The sequence below is a fragment of the Cupressus sempervirens genome, chromosome 1 (assembly GCF_028749045.1).
Source record: "Cupressus sempervirens isolate cs-2001-9-10 chromosome 1, ASM2874904v1, whole genome shotgun sequence".
Lineage (NCBI taxonomy): Eukaryota > Viridiplantae > Streptophyta > Pinopsida > Cupressales > Cupressaceae > Cupressus > Cupressus sempervirens.
The window spans coordinates 66185372-66202332 of NC_143118.1; the positions used below are offsets into that span (position 1 = coordinate 66185372).

The window sequence follows — 16961 nt, forward strand, 5'->3', positions numbered from 1 at the left end:
ATAGGCAAACATATAAAAAGCATCCTTATAAACGTTTTGATGAACACCTAATTTGTATTCTTCGAGGAGAAGTTGGGTGTTGTGCAAAACACCTTCCTTGCTTAGAAGGAATGTTGATTTTTGTTTATCTCTAAAGGTGAGGTTATTTAAAGGACTCGAGTTGGATATTTATCAACTTAATTTTTTATTTTTTAAAATAACATTTATAAGTTTTTGAGTTGGAGTGGAGCTTAAAGCAACTCATGTTGGATATTTATCAACTTTATTTTTTATTTTTTAAAAGAACATGTATAAGTTTTAAGGTTGAGTAAAACCAAGACACATTTTATATATGATTTTAATCCAAAGAAAGCAAGGAAATATTATTTTCTTGCAAGATAAGTAAAGTAGATTGTTGTAGCAAACTTGAATTGTATTTTCTAAAGATTGATGTTAGGCTCAATAGAATATCAAACATTTGCAAGGTTTTCCCTACATTGAAATTTTCTAGATACATTTGTGTTAATATGATTGGTTTCTATTTCTTTTGCTTCTACAATCATTTGTTGTTAATTTATGGAGAGTATTGATTGTTTTTTATAAGATAAACAGGTTTTATAGGGACCCTGAAACCCAAACGTAGCTACATACCAAGGCTGAAAATAAGCAAAGAAGCCCAGCCAGAAAAAACAAGTCAAACGGTTGATACTAAGCACGAGGCCCAGCCAACAACAGAGGCCAACAAAAAGGCCAGATCAAACTATCTTTAACATAACTAAGCAAAAGCCAAAACAAAAAGCCAAAAGAGAAACAACAAAAACACAAAAGGACAAAACAAGAGGGCTACTCTTCATTCTTCTTCTCGAAATCCTGCATGGTCTGGGCAGCCTCATAAATCTTTTGGTGCTCCTTGGCCTTCTGCTCCTGGACTTTCTCCGTTTCCTGGTCCAAACTAGTAAAGGTGATATTAGTGGCCATATCATCATCAGACCTGGCTCTTTCTCTGTCCTTTCTGTCCTCCCCTACCAGCAGGCCTTTGTCTTTGAACACACTAGTTAAAGAGAGAATATTGTCATTGATCAAATTGAGGAGAGAGATAATCTAGCTTGCCAAATTATTACTGTAGTTTTCAAGATTCTTAATTCTCCTCTAAACCAGACTGGCTCTACCACTCTGATCCTCTTGGTTCTCATTCTCAATCTTCATGTTGTTGCCCTCCAACTAACAAACCTTCTCTCTGACCTCTTCCAGCTCATGGTATAGCCACTTGATTGATCTGAAATTATCAATCATGCTATTACGAGTGTTATTTAGAAGGTTCATACCCATCTCCCTTGCATTATCAAAGATGGCTGCAATAGCTAGGTCTATAAGCTCTTCAAGCTGGGGCTCTTCCTAATTTTCCACTAGAATTTGAGGATTCATAGCTTCTCTATAAGTTCCCAATGTCGCAGTCCTAACATTGAAATCCCTCCAAGCTTTTCTCCTATTTTTGACAAGCATTTCCCCTTCTTTAGCACCAGCATCATCATTTTCCTTCTCCTCAGAGTGAGATTGAGGGTGGGGATGAACAGGAGAAAGGGGGAGAACTGTTACATCCAGCCCCTAATTCAAAACCCTCTCATTATCCACATCATCCCTCTTCTGTTTTTTCCCGGCATAGTCCTCTTTAATCTCCTCTTCCATTGCCTTGTCCTCATCATCAAAAGCCATGTCCTCCTCATCCTCATTATAATCCATATCATCTTTACCAGAGGTTTGGCCATGGTCCCTTGGGCTCTTTCTTCTAGCGGTTAAATCAGAGGACTGCTTCTTAACATGACCCTTAATTTTCTTTCCAAAAGAAAATTCCCCTCCTCCTCCGAGCTTATGCTCTGAATTTCATCAAAGTCAGAAGAGTAGTTGGAGCTACAATTGTCCTCTTCCACTTCCAACAAAGGATTGTTGCTAATCGTCTAAGCTTTGAAGTACTCGTGGATTAGCAACAACAATCCCTCATGCAGAGCAGGGTTGACAATGGAGAGTATTGATTGTTATTAATCAAATTCAATTTCTATTTTGTAAATTTATTGTACATTTAATACGAATTATAATAAATTAACAATGACATTGTCTACATAAATAAGATTTGCCAATTAATTTGTGTTCATTTTACCAATTAAAGTTTGTATGAAAATAGTGTGAATTAATTAAAACTTAGAAAATACTACAAGATTGTTCATACTTATTTTAAATATTTAATATAAAATAATAATCATAGAAAAAAAAACTAACAAAATAATATATCCAATAATTATATATATATATATGAATAGACCTTTTCCATTAAATTAAAACTTTAAAGATACATATTCATAAAAAAGGGGCCAGTGGATACAAGATCACCTTGCAAGTTCATACGGCCAAAGGTTGAAGACCAACTATTCATCAAATAAATAAATAAATAAATAGAAATATAAAACTTCAAGCTGCAAGAGCAATGCCAGCCGAAGGAGGGTCTTTGTCATAAGAACCCCAGAAATCTTTAGGGTTAGTGGTTGGCTCAGAGGGAGCCCAACCATCAACAACAACAACATCTTTATCTTTGTCTTTATCTTCCTTGGCCTTGGAAGGAGAAATGGCCAAATCTAGCCAGGGGAATGCCCACTTGGGGTCACGATGAGCAAACGACCAACCCACATCAACGGTAGCAGAGGGAGCCAACCTGAGCCTAAACTCTGAGGAGGTGAGATCGAGTGGTGACGACCATGAAAGCCATTACTGGGAGAGCAGCGATGAGGCTACGACCTGGGGGTCTACTAGTGGTGAGTAGAACCGCTCCAACCTCTTTGGTGACCACAACAAGGAGTATGGTCACCGGAAGGGGCATTTCCCCAGTGAGCAAGTAGCTCCTGTAGGTGAGCCACTTCCAGCATGACTTCATTAGTTTGTACTTGAATCTACATCATGACATTATTACATATACATGCTTTAGAGTACATTGCAACATAAATATCAAGAAAGTTGTGAGAGAATAAAACAACATTGCGATCTTTCCAAATTGTGAACAATAACTCCATTCTAAAAGCATGCCAAATCTGGGCATATCTAAAAGGGAGTTTGGGAGCATCATCCAGAACCACCATATGCCAAGTGAAGGCCTCTGGATGAAAAGGCCTAAAGAAATAAAAAATCTAGAGCCAATAATTCTGAGCTCTTTTGCAACACCAAAAAATATGCAGAAAGCTTTTAGATTAGCCACAAAAAGGGCATCTAGGATCAGGAACTCTCAGATGCCACAATCGAGGACCCAAAGGCAAGCACTGGAAGAGGAGACACTAGAAAAAGTGAGCAATCTTTGGCTTAGTAATAGTATGCCAGACAGTGGCAAATCTAAGACTCTAAGTCTTATGTGAAGAATGCAAATGCCAATGCTGATTGAGGGTATCAACCATCAAAAGATGGGGCACTAGCCACCGATACCCTAGCCTAGGCTTGTAGCTGGTCATTGGAGTGGCAGGGTACCATTTCCAATCTGTCCACCATGGGTGGGATGAGTGAATTCCAAGTTTGTGTAACAAATTGGGAGAAACTACAAAAACTAGAAGATCAATTGTTTGTTGATCTAGATGGATAAGCCCAAACTGCACCTGCAAATCCTCCCATGAGCGAAGGCTCATGATAACCCTAGAGAATAAATCTTTGGGTGTCTTGATACCCCTATGAAATAAACACGAAGCACTGGCTCCTTGAATCTTGGCTAAAGGCACCCCTTGAATGGCAAACAAGGGCAACCACCAAAGATTTTGTTGATTCATCGAGAGCCCATATTTGAATCCATTATCGGCCTAGCAAAGCCAAGGCTTAATGGCTTCCTAGGATTTCCAAATACTCTTAGCAAAAAAAGTGCCCTGAATCTGAACAGGCTCAAAAGTCATAAGAAGGATTTGGAAACCAATCCCCTTCCAGGTTGGATGGTTAACCAGAAAGCCTGAAGAAATGTAGTGACATAACAAAAGTTTCTAGGCCTCATCTCTAGTGAGAGCCTGTATGACCCATTTGGCATAGAGGGCTATCCCCTACTTATGGGTGGAAAGCAAGCTAAGACCACTAGAATCCTTGGGTAAAAAACAGAAATCCCAGGCCACTCTGTGAAAGCCATGATGCATAGCATCAAAGGCCCAAAGAAAGTACCTGAGAAGACATTCAAGCTTAAGGTACGAGGCTTTGGAGGGAGCCCAACAAGAAGACTAATATACATGAGTAACAACAAGCACTTTGGGGCATATTTGAAACTTTCCTATGAGTGAAAGGGGCTTAGTGATTAAATACTCCAGCTTCTTTTCAATTCGAGCAAACATAGCATTCCACAACTCCATAGGAGATGATTGAAAAGCAAAGGGAATGACTAAAAATTTAAAATTTCATCATGTTGGACCCATTTCCATCCATAATGCTACAACCAATGAGGGCTTGGCAGAAAATATTGTCTGTAGCAAAGGGTTTTGTGCCATTGGATAACAAACCCTGAAGCAAGACAAAAAGTATCTAAACACTGCAAAGCATTGGCAATATTCTCCTCATCCTCAATCAACGTGCGGAAAGAATCATCTACAAAATGGTCATTGACCAGCTGAGAGGTCAACTTTGGTAAAGAAATACCATGCACCAGACCTTGAGAGATGGCATTGGCCAACAAATAACCAAAGCCCTTGATGGCCAAACCATAGAGAGAAGGTGCAAGAAGACAACCTTGGCGGATAGATCTAAAGAGCCCAAAATCTTTAAATTGATGACCATTAATGGTGATGCAAATAGAGGCATCCCCAAATAGCATCTGCACTGATTAACAAAAAACTGGGCCAAAACCTAGAGCTTGAAGCATAGCAAGAATAAAGGGCCATTCAATACGGTCATATACTTTGGCGAAATCAATCTTCAGGAAAAGGATCTACTACTGAGATTGCCTAGCCCTTTCCATTCCTTCCTAGGCAGCAATGATGTTGTCCAAGATATAGCGAGACTTGATGAAGCTAGTTTGTTCAAGTCGAACAATCTGAGGGAACAAATGCAAAATTTTAAGAGAGAGGGCTTTGGCAATAATCTTGTAAGAGACATTCAACAAAGTGATGGACCTCCAATTGCAAATCTCTTCAGTATCTCTGGCCTTAGGTATGAATTTAATATTCCCTTTGTTGATAATGTTGCCTAACGAATTAGAATTGTAAGCATCAAGATAAACCTGAAGAAAATCAGTGCCAATGTCATCCGAAAACATCTTGCAAAACTCACAAGGGAATCCACTCACATCCGGGGGCTTTGTCACCAGCCATAGATAAGATAGCTTCCTTTAAGTTTGCAAGAGTAAGCTTTTGCTCACAAAAGACATATTGTTCAGGAGCAAGCCTATTGGGAGTAACATCAAGGAAGGCTTGTAGCACTTGATCACGTGCAGTAGAGGGCCCCTAAGCCATAAAAACTTGCTCATAGTGATACACAAAAGCCTGGAGAATATTCATAGGTCCGTGAAAACTTGCTGATGTTCTCAGATGTGCTTGATACCCGCAACAGAATGACAAGCCCTCAAAGCACTAAAAAATTCCTTGGAAGCTTGATCACCAATGTTCAACCAATGGAGATGGGCTTCAATCTGATTTCCCCTAGCAACATAAATGTTTGCAATTTGCTTCTAGTGCCGAAGGTTGGCAAGCCAAACCTAGAGATTTGTATCGAACAGATTCATGACAAGAGCCTCAGAGCCTGTACGCAAATTGAGAGTAGCGGCTTCATATTACCTGTGATACATAGCAAGTTGTATGTCGTAAATGCAAAGAAATCTCTCAGTACGAAGGATAGCATCATTCCACCATCTAATCCATCCAAGGTGATTGTAGGGTCGAGGCTCAAGATTCCATACATGTAGGATGTGGACAATAGTTGGTGGATGGGGCAACAAAGCAGTGTTGAGGTAAAACTAGGTTTTGTTTGAGCAAAGACTGAGCTGTCTTCTAGGTGATGGAAAAGAGGATGGGGGAGTGGTTTGACAACGTCACATCAGGCAAAGGAATGTCAGGCGAGGCATGCTTTTGAGAAAAGGGAAAAAAGGATTGCACAGAAATCATAGCCCTATCAAGTCCTTTAAAAACTCCGTCAAATCTAGCTCAAAAATTAGACCAAGTGTGCCAAATCCCATCAGGGTGGTGGCGAGTAACATTAGGATCAAAAAGTCCTAATTTATTCCGCATGTAAAACTAGGCCTCTCGTTCACCAACTACGCACCTAAAGGGAAGAAGGTCTTCCTTGTTAGAGGTCAGCTCAACCATATTGAAGTCCCCATAGAAAACCCATGTGGTAGGTGGCAAATGATCCGCCAACCAGTGCCACAGGTGTGAATGCTCAACAACATCATTAGGAGCATAAATGTTAACAATATGAAAAGAATGATTCTAAGAAGACAACAAAATCCAAACCAACATGTGCATAGGGTCATAACCATGCGAAACAACAGAAGAAATTAAACGAGGGGAGAGAAGAGTAACAACACCATCTCAACTAGCTTCATGCTGAGAAGCAAAAATGACACTATCTAGCCAAATAACACAACAGGTTGAGGTGAGAAGAAACCTAGCCACTTTAACTTCTTGGAGGCAAAGTACATCAAGATCAAACCGATGTTTGGTATCACACATAGAATATTTTCTAGGGAGCTCTGTCAACTCCCGCACATTCCATGACATGCAATTCATGGTATCCCAGCTTGCATGTCATCCTCGTCCCCAAGAGAGGAGAAACTGTTGTGCAAGAAAGAGGGAGGCTCAAAAGAAGGGTCATCAATAGCAATGACTCTTCGAAGTTTCTCCGCATTTTCAAAAAACTCATCGCGATCATCTGGACTATGAGACCAACATAGCTTTTGTTGGGCAATCATCAACTCCACTTGTGGCACTTGAATCTAAAGAGGACATCGATCTGGGGTATGAATACCCATTGTTCCCTAGCCTCCAGGGTTTGAAACAGGAGGCGAAGGGAACAATGGAACTAGGGATTTAATGGGTATCTGGCTTGAACTAGATTTACCATGATCCACAAGCACAGAGCTCGCCTTAGCCACAATCGAACCCTTCCCTTTTTTCACCACCGTAGTCCATTCATCTTTCTTAGCAGTCGGAGCAAGCTTGGTTTCCGAAGCAGAGAGACAGTTACAGTCCAACAAGGGACAATCCCTAATCTTATGCTCAATTGACTAGCATCGATAGCAGACATTCGAAAGGTTAAAGTAAAATGCCTTCTGAGTAAAGATGGTACCACCTATCTGTATATCCACTATATCTTTGAGGTCCCTAGATAGGTCGACCTCAACACAAACCCTACGTTGGGGACGAGCATTGAAAAACTTGTCTGGTTAAGGCAAACAACCTTGCCAATGGTTTGCGCAATAGTAGGTAAAAAAGACCAGCAAGGAATGGGAAGCCCAGGGAACTCCACCCAAATGGGTACCTCAAGTTTCTAATCATCAGAAACAACAAAATCTCGTGACCAGTGCTGAAAAACCAAGAGGGAGGACCTTACAGTCCAGGGGCCTCACACAAAAACACGTTCAGCTTGGCTTGCATTGCCAAAGCAAAAAAGAAAAATGCCTTTGGTAAGGCTTTGAACGCCTTCAAAGCGAACAACTTGAGGTGTCCAAACCTTGGAAACCCATTCACGTAGTGTGCTTTCAGGAGTACGACCCACAAAATACCCAATGAGGGTTTGTTGTTCTAGCAATGTGCATGCACTATCAAACTACTTTGCATTCAAAATAATATCAAGAGAGGAATTACCTCATGGAACACTTTGGAAACAAAGTTGCGCGAGCGTTTGGTCAGCAGAGCCATTATCTCTATTAGCAGCAGCAACTCCAGCACCAACATCAACTGCTGGGCCGGAGAAGGCCGAACTCATTATAAATGAAAATATTCCTGCAATAAATATGGTATGACAACCAATGGAAACTAGCAAGGATTCAGATGGAGGCTGTAGAAACCCTAGCAAAGCTCATTACTAGAATCAAACCTTTCGATCCACTCCAAAAATAATATATATCTAGACTATCATACACGCACTTGTTTATAATGCAAAAATTTGATAAATTTTTTAATATATATTTTTTATGATGCCCTGTAAATCAAATTATAAAAATAAAAATTACCGCCATAACTTATCTCCTATTTCTTACATTTCAAAATATAGATATTAAATATCTCCCACTTATAGTTACGCTAGTTAAACTTCAGAGAAAGTTTGTTAAAGTTTAATAATACTAACTTATTTCATGTGGGTATTGTTTATATAAATATATAAGATACGTAATTGTATCAATTTTTTATTTAATTAATCATTAAAATCATTTGTCAGATCCATTAGGAGAAAGACAAACAAAAACTGGGCTTAAAAATTTTAGCCGCAGCTATTTTGTCATATCAATTTAATATCTGATCCGTGGTTTCAGTGAACCAGACGATATGTTCACTGAAATAAAAACTCGAAAATTATCCCTCGAATCTCATGCTTGGAATCTTTCTATTAGGGTTTCTGTGAAAAACAGCCGCTTCTATCATGGGGCAGGAGTGGAGGCTGATCAGATAGGAAAAGCCAAATTAAATATGACCATGCTTCATTTAGCGTCACGGAATTTCGTCACTAGGTAGTTCTTCTATCCTGTAACATTCAGTTCAATTGACCTAAATTCTGTATCCAGCAAATTAATATTGTTCTTTTAGGGGTCAAATATAATGCAATAAGTTAGTTGCAGCATTGCTAATAGCGAAGTGGCGAGATCCTTAAGTCTTAAATAGAATATTGGCCTGTTGACTTCAAAGCATATTATTGAAAATCAATATTTGAGGAAATGAATTACATAAATATTTTGCACCCGCTGACGGGGTTTATGGGTTTTAATTACAATGAAGACCCAAAGGAATTCTGATGACAAATTTTGGGGGTGATGAACAAAGATAATATGAAAATATTGGGTTAGCATTTGGTCCTCTAAAAGAATGCTCAGAAAGAAAAGAATAGTGTCAGGGAAGAAGAATGCTAGAAAGAAAAGAATATTGTCAAGGAAGCTGAGCCTATAAGGAAGTTTTTGGGAAGGAGGACTGCCTTGAAGAATCCAGAAACTCCCTTGGACTGTTGTTTGACCTATACCTTGGGGATAGACTCACTTTCTCCAGAGCCATGGCGCGTAGTTCTGAAGGGTAGTCTGCAACACAGCCTATTCGTGGACCGGCACCAGTTGACCATTTGAGAGATAGCTGTTTTCCCAGCTGATAAGATTGTAATGATTTTTTGGATTGAAGCCTTTGGAGTAGTGATTTCTGAGGCACCTCTGTTCTAGTATCTGCAAGGTTTTTATCTGACAAGCTCCTTTTGTAGCAAACTTCTTGAATATCTTGACAGCCTGCACTTTTAAGTGTCTCTTGAGCACTTCTATCTTTCTTCTCGAGTACAATCCCTTCTTGAAGAAACATGTTTTGATCAGTGTCATTAGAAAATGTCTCTTCTTTTGATTCCGTAGACCGGCAAAATGTAAACCTAGTGCAAATTTCCTCTGTTTCTTTCCTTTTGAAGGTAGGCCAGAAAGCTTCTGATTCTTTTATATATGTAGATGTGCTTATAAGTTCCTTCTGTGAATCAAGTTTTTCCAACTTCTCAACTGAATGCTGCTCATCTCTCTCTGCTTCTGAGTTTGGTTCGCTACTACCAGTGACCAAGTTCTCTCCAGCATCAACAATAGAGAATTCATCTTCATTAGGTGGATTCTTCTGAAAAATGGAAAAAAGAAAGAAAGCTTGTTTAGCTTTCATAAGTTTGATATGAACCCTGAAAGACTTTGAACTCAAATATCGTACATCTAACAATGCTAAAAACATCAAAATGGCAGCTAACAGGAAAAGTAAACAAAAGGTCGCATGTTGGTGGTTGTCTGATTGAATGGAAGATAGAAACACCTTTTAAGTTGATGCTTTACAAAGTTTCTAAATTATATTGGTTAGTTTATGGGCTTGTTTCTCCAGCGATGACTTGAAATAAAAAGTCATTCTACTGGTGGGTTTTTTGCACCAGTTGCATACAAAATTGAGTATAACCTGGTGTGTATTTTTGAAAAATCATTGGAAAGGGATCGGTGCCATGATCACTCAGCTATAAGTCCAAGTTGAGTATTGCGTCCTCTGTTTCTCATTGAGTATAATATAAATAAGGAAAAATCTTGAGCAACATATCAAAATAGATATCGATTGTACTAATTGAAAGGCGAGTTATCCAGTATACACCAACCTGCACATTGGTGTGGTCTATGCTATTTTCCTCCAGATAGTTGATGAACTCATTGAAGTTTTCTTGAGTTGGGAGATAATGTCCACTATAAGGCCAAATCGACTGCAGAGAGAGCAACAAAATGTCAAATTCCTGATAAAAGAACAGAAAAGAAAGAACAAGATGAGGAAAAGGATTGTAGTTGCCATTTGTTGGTCAGGTACCTATCCCTACTCTGGAAATAGAACATCCTGGTAGTATGATACCCTACACCAAATACCTAAATGCTAAAACATAGTAATTTGAAGTTAACAATTTCTGAATCAATGTCTACTAGATCCATCCTGAATACAAATCACAACCCTTGGTTCTCAAGATCTATTCAGAATCCTACACACTTTTTCATGGAAGCTTTGTTCCTTTATCAGGATTCGTTGACATTTATTTGGTCCTCTTCAAGTAATTATTAAATGGCTGCTCTTGTAAAATGGATGTCACTGTTATAATACAAAAGAAACTGTTTGAGGGTTTAGCTGAATTGGTTTAAAATATTGGATTTTCATTGGTGGAAAACCAAGTTCCAATACATACCCACAAGGAGATCTAATGTGGAATTCTAAGTGTTTTTCTTATCCTTCGTAGTTGGCTTCCTATGTAGACATGGTTTCGAGATGAAGTTGATTTCTAAGTAGTGGCTAGGGTCTTCTACAGATGATTTAAAGTAGCGTGTACTAATAAGTAGCTTGTTTTAGTCTCTAATAACTTAATAAGCTCTCGTGAATAGATGCTTGTATAAGTAGAATATTTAGAAATGGCATTCAAGAAAAATTAAAGAACAAAGGTATCTTTTAATACCTTTAGGATGCCTTCATCTACAACCAATCTTCCAGCTGCAGATGTTGCTCCTCCTGCTAAGAAGCTAGAATGTTGAAATGTGCCCTTCTTTTTCTGAACACACAAGCACACAAGTATTGATAAGAAACTAGCATCCCCTCTAAATTTCAGAAAACAACGCAGATCTGCGTGACTACTATACATTTTAGCAGATGATGATTTCTTTAGATTAGTTGATTATAAAATACCTGGCCAACATAGAGCTTTCTTGATGTGCTCAAAACAAATATCCACTTTGATCCCTTAGATCCTTTTGATGTGTCAACCAAATGACCACTATATTTGTACACAAATCTCCCGTCTTCAATTATGACTTCATAATGCTCCCTCTCTTTCTGCATGACCAATAGCAATTTCATAAGCTTAGCTTTACAAAAAATGTAAATATGACTATCATGTGTCATTTTACATGATAAACAGAATTAAGTATCAGCTACGGATGTCTGTTTTCAAGTGAAATTCAAAACAGAGTAACTTCTTGGTAATAAGAAAATTATATTTACTTCTCTTTACAATTTGTGTTGCATAGACAAAATAACAAATGAGAGCATAGCGGAAAATATATACACATATATTAAACTATCCAGCGGAAAGCATTCCAAAACAAAGGGAAAAGCAAAAAGACTTACAGGCCCAAGATATTTTATGCATTGTTGCTGCAACTTCCCCCTTGAACAACGGTCAAGATTGAGATCCCTACCATCTCCAACATCCAGCCTGCATCATTATTTTTGGGTTAGCATATCATGGTGAAATGATCAAAAAGGCATTAAGTTCCTGGCTTGTTGAACAGCTTAGTGTTGATTAAGCTTCCGAAAATAGAAAAAATGACTCCTACAAAAATATGTACTTGCAGCAATATTTTTTTAAGCCACGACAAATTTGAATACTTATGTATAATATGCATACCAATAGAAAAAGGGTTGTGCTGTGTCATTTTTAAACCAGGCCTCGTAATAGAATTGCAAATTGTGTCCATAACGATGACGTGGGTCAATCTACATGAAAGAAAAACGATCATCAGAAATTTGAAAGGATGCAATGATCATGTGAATCACTGAATGATGATTCCCCTAGATAGCTTTGAGGGGAGAAAATTGTAAACACAGATACCTATTAATCTCATATATAGAGTCTAGACCAATCAAGTCCTTAAATATTCTGACTTTTACTGGTTTTCAAACATGAAGAACAGGGTCTAAATGATTTGAAGTGAACATAAAGCTACACTTTTCTACCCTATGATGGCGGGAGGGAAAACTTACAGCCTCAAGCCAGTGCTGTAAAGCTAGTTTGCGAGCCTTTTCATCCTTAGATAAGCCCTTTCCAACCTGCAGAGGAAGAATCAAAAGTTTATTTCACAAAGGCATTCACTTTAAAAGCAAAAGGGTGTTGTAGTAAGCTTTAATGTCTGGAGGAGAAGAGTTCCTGAATATAACTGTATTATAGTTTTCTAAATCAACATTTTGTGATAGATCAACATTATGGACACTGCATGTTCCATCATTAAAAAGGAGGAGGAAACATGGAAATTATTTTAGTAATGCTCAAGGAATAGCTTGACAGTTTAACTTATATAAAATCTGCATCAAAAAAAGTTTGCAGTAACAGATATAAAAAAAAAAAACGGTACCTTTGCTGCCTTTATTCTTGCTCTCGACCATCGGGAAACTGCTGTCTCTGGTTTCCCAATATCAAAAAATGAAACAGTACTCCGCTCAAGAGTTACAAAATCGATAGCAAAATCGATAGCTTGCCACCTGTAATTCAAAGCAATGCGAGAGCTATTCAATCACATCGTAAACGATCACCGTTTCCACACAAGTTCGAATTCTTTTAATTTCAACGACACAACAACAGGGATGCATGTTGCTCGTCGAAAGTAAAGCAACAAATAATTAAACTCTAAAATCATTATTAGCAACATCAATCCTGAAACGTAGAGGGTGGAAGCGGAGACATACCAGAGTTCCTCAATGTAGACAGCACAATCCGCAAGATTTCTTCTAGTGCGGTAACTTTTGTAAACTTTCTGCAATTTGAGCGCAGCGGCTTCCTCTTTATAGCAATCTGATCCTAATGAGGAGCTCTGAAAACCCATTTTCTGAGAACCTTTTGAACTCAATAATGCTGACTCCAAATCAGTGGCTCTTGGACTAATTGTTGCCTGGGTAGGTGTTGATAAAGCATGGTCTTTAAAACTGATGTACCCTTCTGATGCTGTTTCTATATGGTTGCATTTGAAACTAATAGACCGCTGGAGATTAGTTTCTCTTTTGCTTCCCTTGAAACTTATGGATCCACATAATGTTTTTTCCGGATCCCTGCCATTGAAACTAGTGGATCTAGATGTCATTCTTCGTATACGTTTGGCTTTGGAAGTAATGGATCCCAAGGTAGCTGGCTCCACAAGTTTTGCTGCGCAGACATCTGATACATGTTTTCCATCTGCACCTGCAAGCAATGTCTGGCTATCCTCGCGGAAGAAATGTGGAACGCCCATCCAAATACGAGGAAATTTCCTCGAATTCAATCGGAACGAGAAAATGTTTGAGGAGACGACTTATGCCTTCTGACTTCGTCAAAGTGAAAATGTAGCGAAACCTCTACCTGCTGAAAGAAAGAACAGAAACAAAATATTAGTTCAACTTAATTGACATTACCAAAACAGGCAGTTCTAATGCATACACCATTGAAAGATTACACCACTGTCCATTTTGGAGTCAGATTCAGGGTGAAAACGATATTTGTTTTAATGTAATTGATTGGACAATTACAGAAGATGAAAAAGGACGTACACAATCGAACAGCACAAAGAAATATCATATATTGTGAAAAACTGATATCTCTTAGCTTATACAGTTACAACTAAGTTGCTAACTTGGGCATCTCTCAAAACACCCTGTAATAACGATTGCTATTGAGCCCCTCTAAATCCTTTATGCCACAGTTTATGGTCATATAAGAAAAATGCCCACAAAATTCCTCGAATCTTGAGAAGGGAAATGGAAAATTGTAGATGACAGAGAATTCATTAGAGAACAACGTTAGTTGGTACCCTCCTCCACACATCAAAATACTATTTTATGAAATTCTGTAGAAGAGTTTAAAGCTGGACTTGAATGGTGGAAATAACAAAGACTGTTCCTATCTGACAATCTAAACAACAATACCCAAATCAAGGCGTCACAACAAAATTAAACTGAAAGCAAGAGAACACTAAGGTAAAACAGGGGAGAAGCCAATGCAGACAAGTAGCAGACAATTCTCCCAATCAGAAAAGAAAACCAACAACCACCAGTTTTTGTTTGCCAGACACAAAAAAAAATAAAACATTAAACAACCGGCAATGGCAAAATCATTGAAGGGGATTTGAAGACAGCAAGGACATGCAACCAATTGCTCGCCATATATGTTCTTCACTTCTTCAAAATAATCTGTTAAATATTGTCAAATACAACTATTTGCTTACTATTCTGATCTGGCAACAAATAAGTGATGCACTACTAACCATCTCCACACATTCTTTCTCCCATCACTGCAACAAATTAATCTATCTGGATTTGACTCTCAACCCAACTTGAAAAAAAAAACGATGGAGTGATCAGTTCATGATCGCTTCTCACCTCAACAAGTATTCAAGATTATCTATCCGACGTCTTATCTTTTGCAGTTCTTTGGTTGTAGTGAGAGATACCGAGAACATGAGCTTTCTGCCAATGTGTAGGCAGCAGAATATATCCATGCATATATATATGACAATGCCAAACAACTTATGCGAGAGAGAAAAAAGGGCTTGTATCTTTTTTAAAGATTCTTGGGACAGAGACAAGCTACAGCACATCGAAGACTAGATGCACCACGTGGTTGAGCTTTTATACGAAATCTTCAATTGTTTGCTAGCTCAGAATAGCTAGTTACATTCCCACTTTTATGATGAGATGATTAGTTATCTGAGGTAATATGTTCTTTAACCCCAGTTGCAATTGATAATGAATGGAACAGGATAGAGTAAAACAGTCAATCTACAGATCTGCAAGATGGGAAGAAAGTTACTTTCCATCCATTCAACAAAATGTTCACTATGAAGAATTCAAACCCACTTGCATGGCGTGGAGAGGAAGCTACAAAAAGTTTGAGAAAATCCATAGTCAAACCCATCCCCGAGGGATTATAATATTCAAATGACAGTAGTTTCGGGTGTCTTCCAAGATGGACAAAAACCCAAGCATTACGGCAAGGAGGGCTAGAATTTGAAGTCTTGCCCTAAATTGATCGAGCAAATCCGTCGCGAATTAAGTCGGTCTAACTTGTTGGTGCAAAATGTTACAGATGGGAAGTGCAGAGAAGCTTCCCCAAATCGGGGTAAAATTAAACAATTCGGAGAAAACGCTAAGTACAGGATCGTGGACCCACCGACAAGCTCACGCCTCTTTCGCAGATACTTCGCCGCGTATGGGAAAAAAAAGGGGGAAGTGGGTAGTCGGAAGCGCCGCCTAAGCATGTAAGGAGATTCGATCCCTGGTCACGTCAGGCGGACTAAACGTGACGGTGCTTCTCCATCCGCTACAATTAAAGGTGTCCTAAGTTGTTTCTGCCAGCAATGGCGGAATCCACTCACCATATGGCTGGCGGTTGTTGGGAGATGAGCTTCAGGCTCTTCTAGGGCTTCATCATATTTTAGGCATTCATTATAACGCGTCTTTGCCGTTGAGCGATTTGGTGTGAGTAACGTCCCCGTTTTCGAGGCCCGAAGTGGAGAAGAATTGAGATTCTATTCTGTTCATCCACCTGGAACTTGGGTCTTTGATTTTGAAAGGGGGTGAAAGCTGCTCCAAAATGCGATTTTGCATGGATGCGATGACGTATTTTCGGGTCTGGAATCATGGCAGGAGGATACCTATGAGTCGGTAGAGGGTGGGCTTTCATTACCAATCATCGTTGATTGATTTGTGACACTAAAGATAATTATTTGGACGATTAAACCCCTACTAGCTGGTTCCTATTATCATATTTTATGTTTCACTTTCAGTCGCAGACGGCAGGGGGTCCTCCATTGATTGGACTGATGATGCTATCCGGGAAGGAAAAGGGTAATTGTCCAAAGTCAGAAGAAGATATTACTATTAATTTCACTGGACTTTTCGTGATCCTGACCCAAGTCAAAAATCTGTTTTTTTTGGGGTTTCAAATCGCCAGGAATTTGTATGATTTTTTCGCGGAAGTTAATGTTGGCCCGAATCTTGATTGCACTTAAACTGCACGGCACTTTGCCCATCCATTACCCTACTATTCAACGCATACCTACATCTAACAAAAATTCTCATACTATTCGATCATTATATTCGTACTGATATATTCATCGTTTATCTCCAGGAAACTTGCCATGCAAGGATCTGCTTGTCTACCATATATGGGTTTTCTCTTGACTAGTTCAGTCAATATTTTGTGATAAAGGAGAACAATGTACAGAAATGTCAACAGAAAACAACAAATCCCCAGCTCACAATATGTTTATATAGGCCTAGATGACAAACAATTGCAAAGAGGAGAAGTTGCTATTTTCAAATTCATTTTTAGTTAATATAATAGAAGATACAATTTATTTGTTTAGTCAAGGTGTGAGATTATATGATTGTTTGTTTAAATTTTCAAACTTAGAGAAATTAAAGTATTTTTAGGTAATTTGATTGGTTGATAAATAGTTATTTTTGTTTCAAGTGACATATTTTAAAATGTGTTTGAAGTAGAATGATGACTTCTAATCTAAATTGTTTAGTAAATTTTCCAAGGGTCTTATATGTGTACAA

The 16961-nt window shown here is 38.5% G+C and overlaps 1 protein-coding gene across 3 annotated transcripts; it reads right to left on the bottom strand.

The window, feature by feature from the left end:
* Window positions 1–8787: 8787 nt before the first annotated feature.
* On the bottom strand, window positions 8788–15849 carry LOC149576178 (IQ domain-containing protein IQM3-like). Of its 3 annotated transcripts, none has more exons than XM_089816562.1 (10): window positions 15568–15849; window positions 13116–13764; window positions 12785–12911; window positions 12417–12482; window positions 12061–12149; window positions 11781–11868; window positions 11340–11486; window positions 11113–11205; window positions 10279–10380; window positions 8788–9764 (listed from the first exon to the last, which is right to left on the bottom strand). In XM_089816562.1, the coding sequence occupies exons 2-10, from the start codon at window positions 13652–13654 to the stop codon at window positions 9072–9074; spliced, it is 1944 nt and encodes a 647-aa protein (XP_089672688.1). In that variant the 5' UTR covers window positions 13655–13764; window positions 15568–15849; the 3' UTR covers window positions 8788–9071. The 3 variants fall into 3 exon arrangements, with proteins under 3 accessions (XP_089672688.1, XP_089672686.1, XP_089672692.1); XM_089816560.1 differs by lacking the exon at window positions 15568–15849 and adding an exon at window positions 14778–15518; XM_089816566.1 differs by lacking the exons at window positions 10279–10380; window positions 15568–15849 and adding an exon at window positions 14778–14901.
* Between the last annotated feature and the right edge of the window lie 1112 nt (window positions 15850–16961).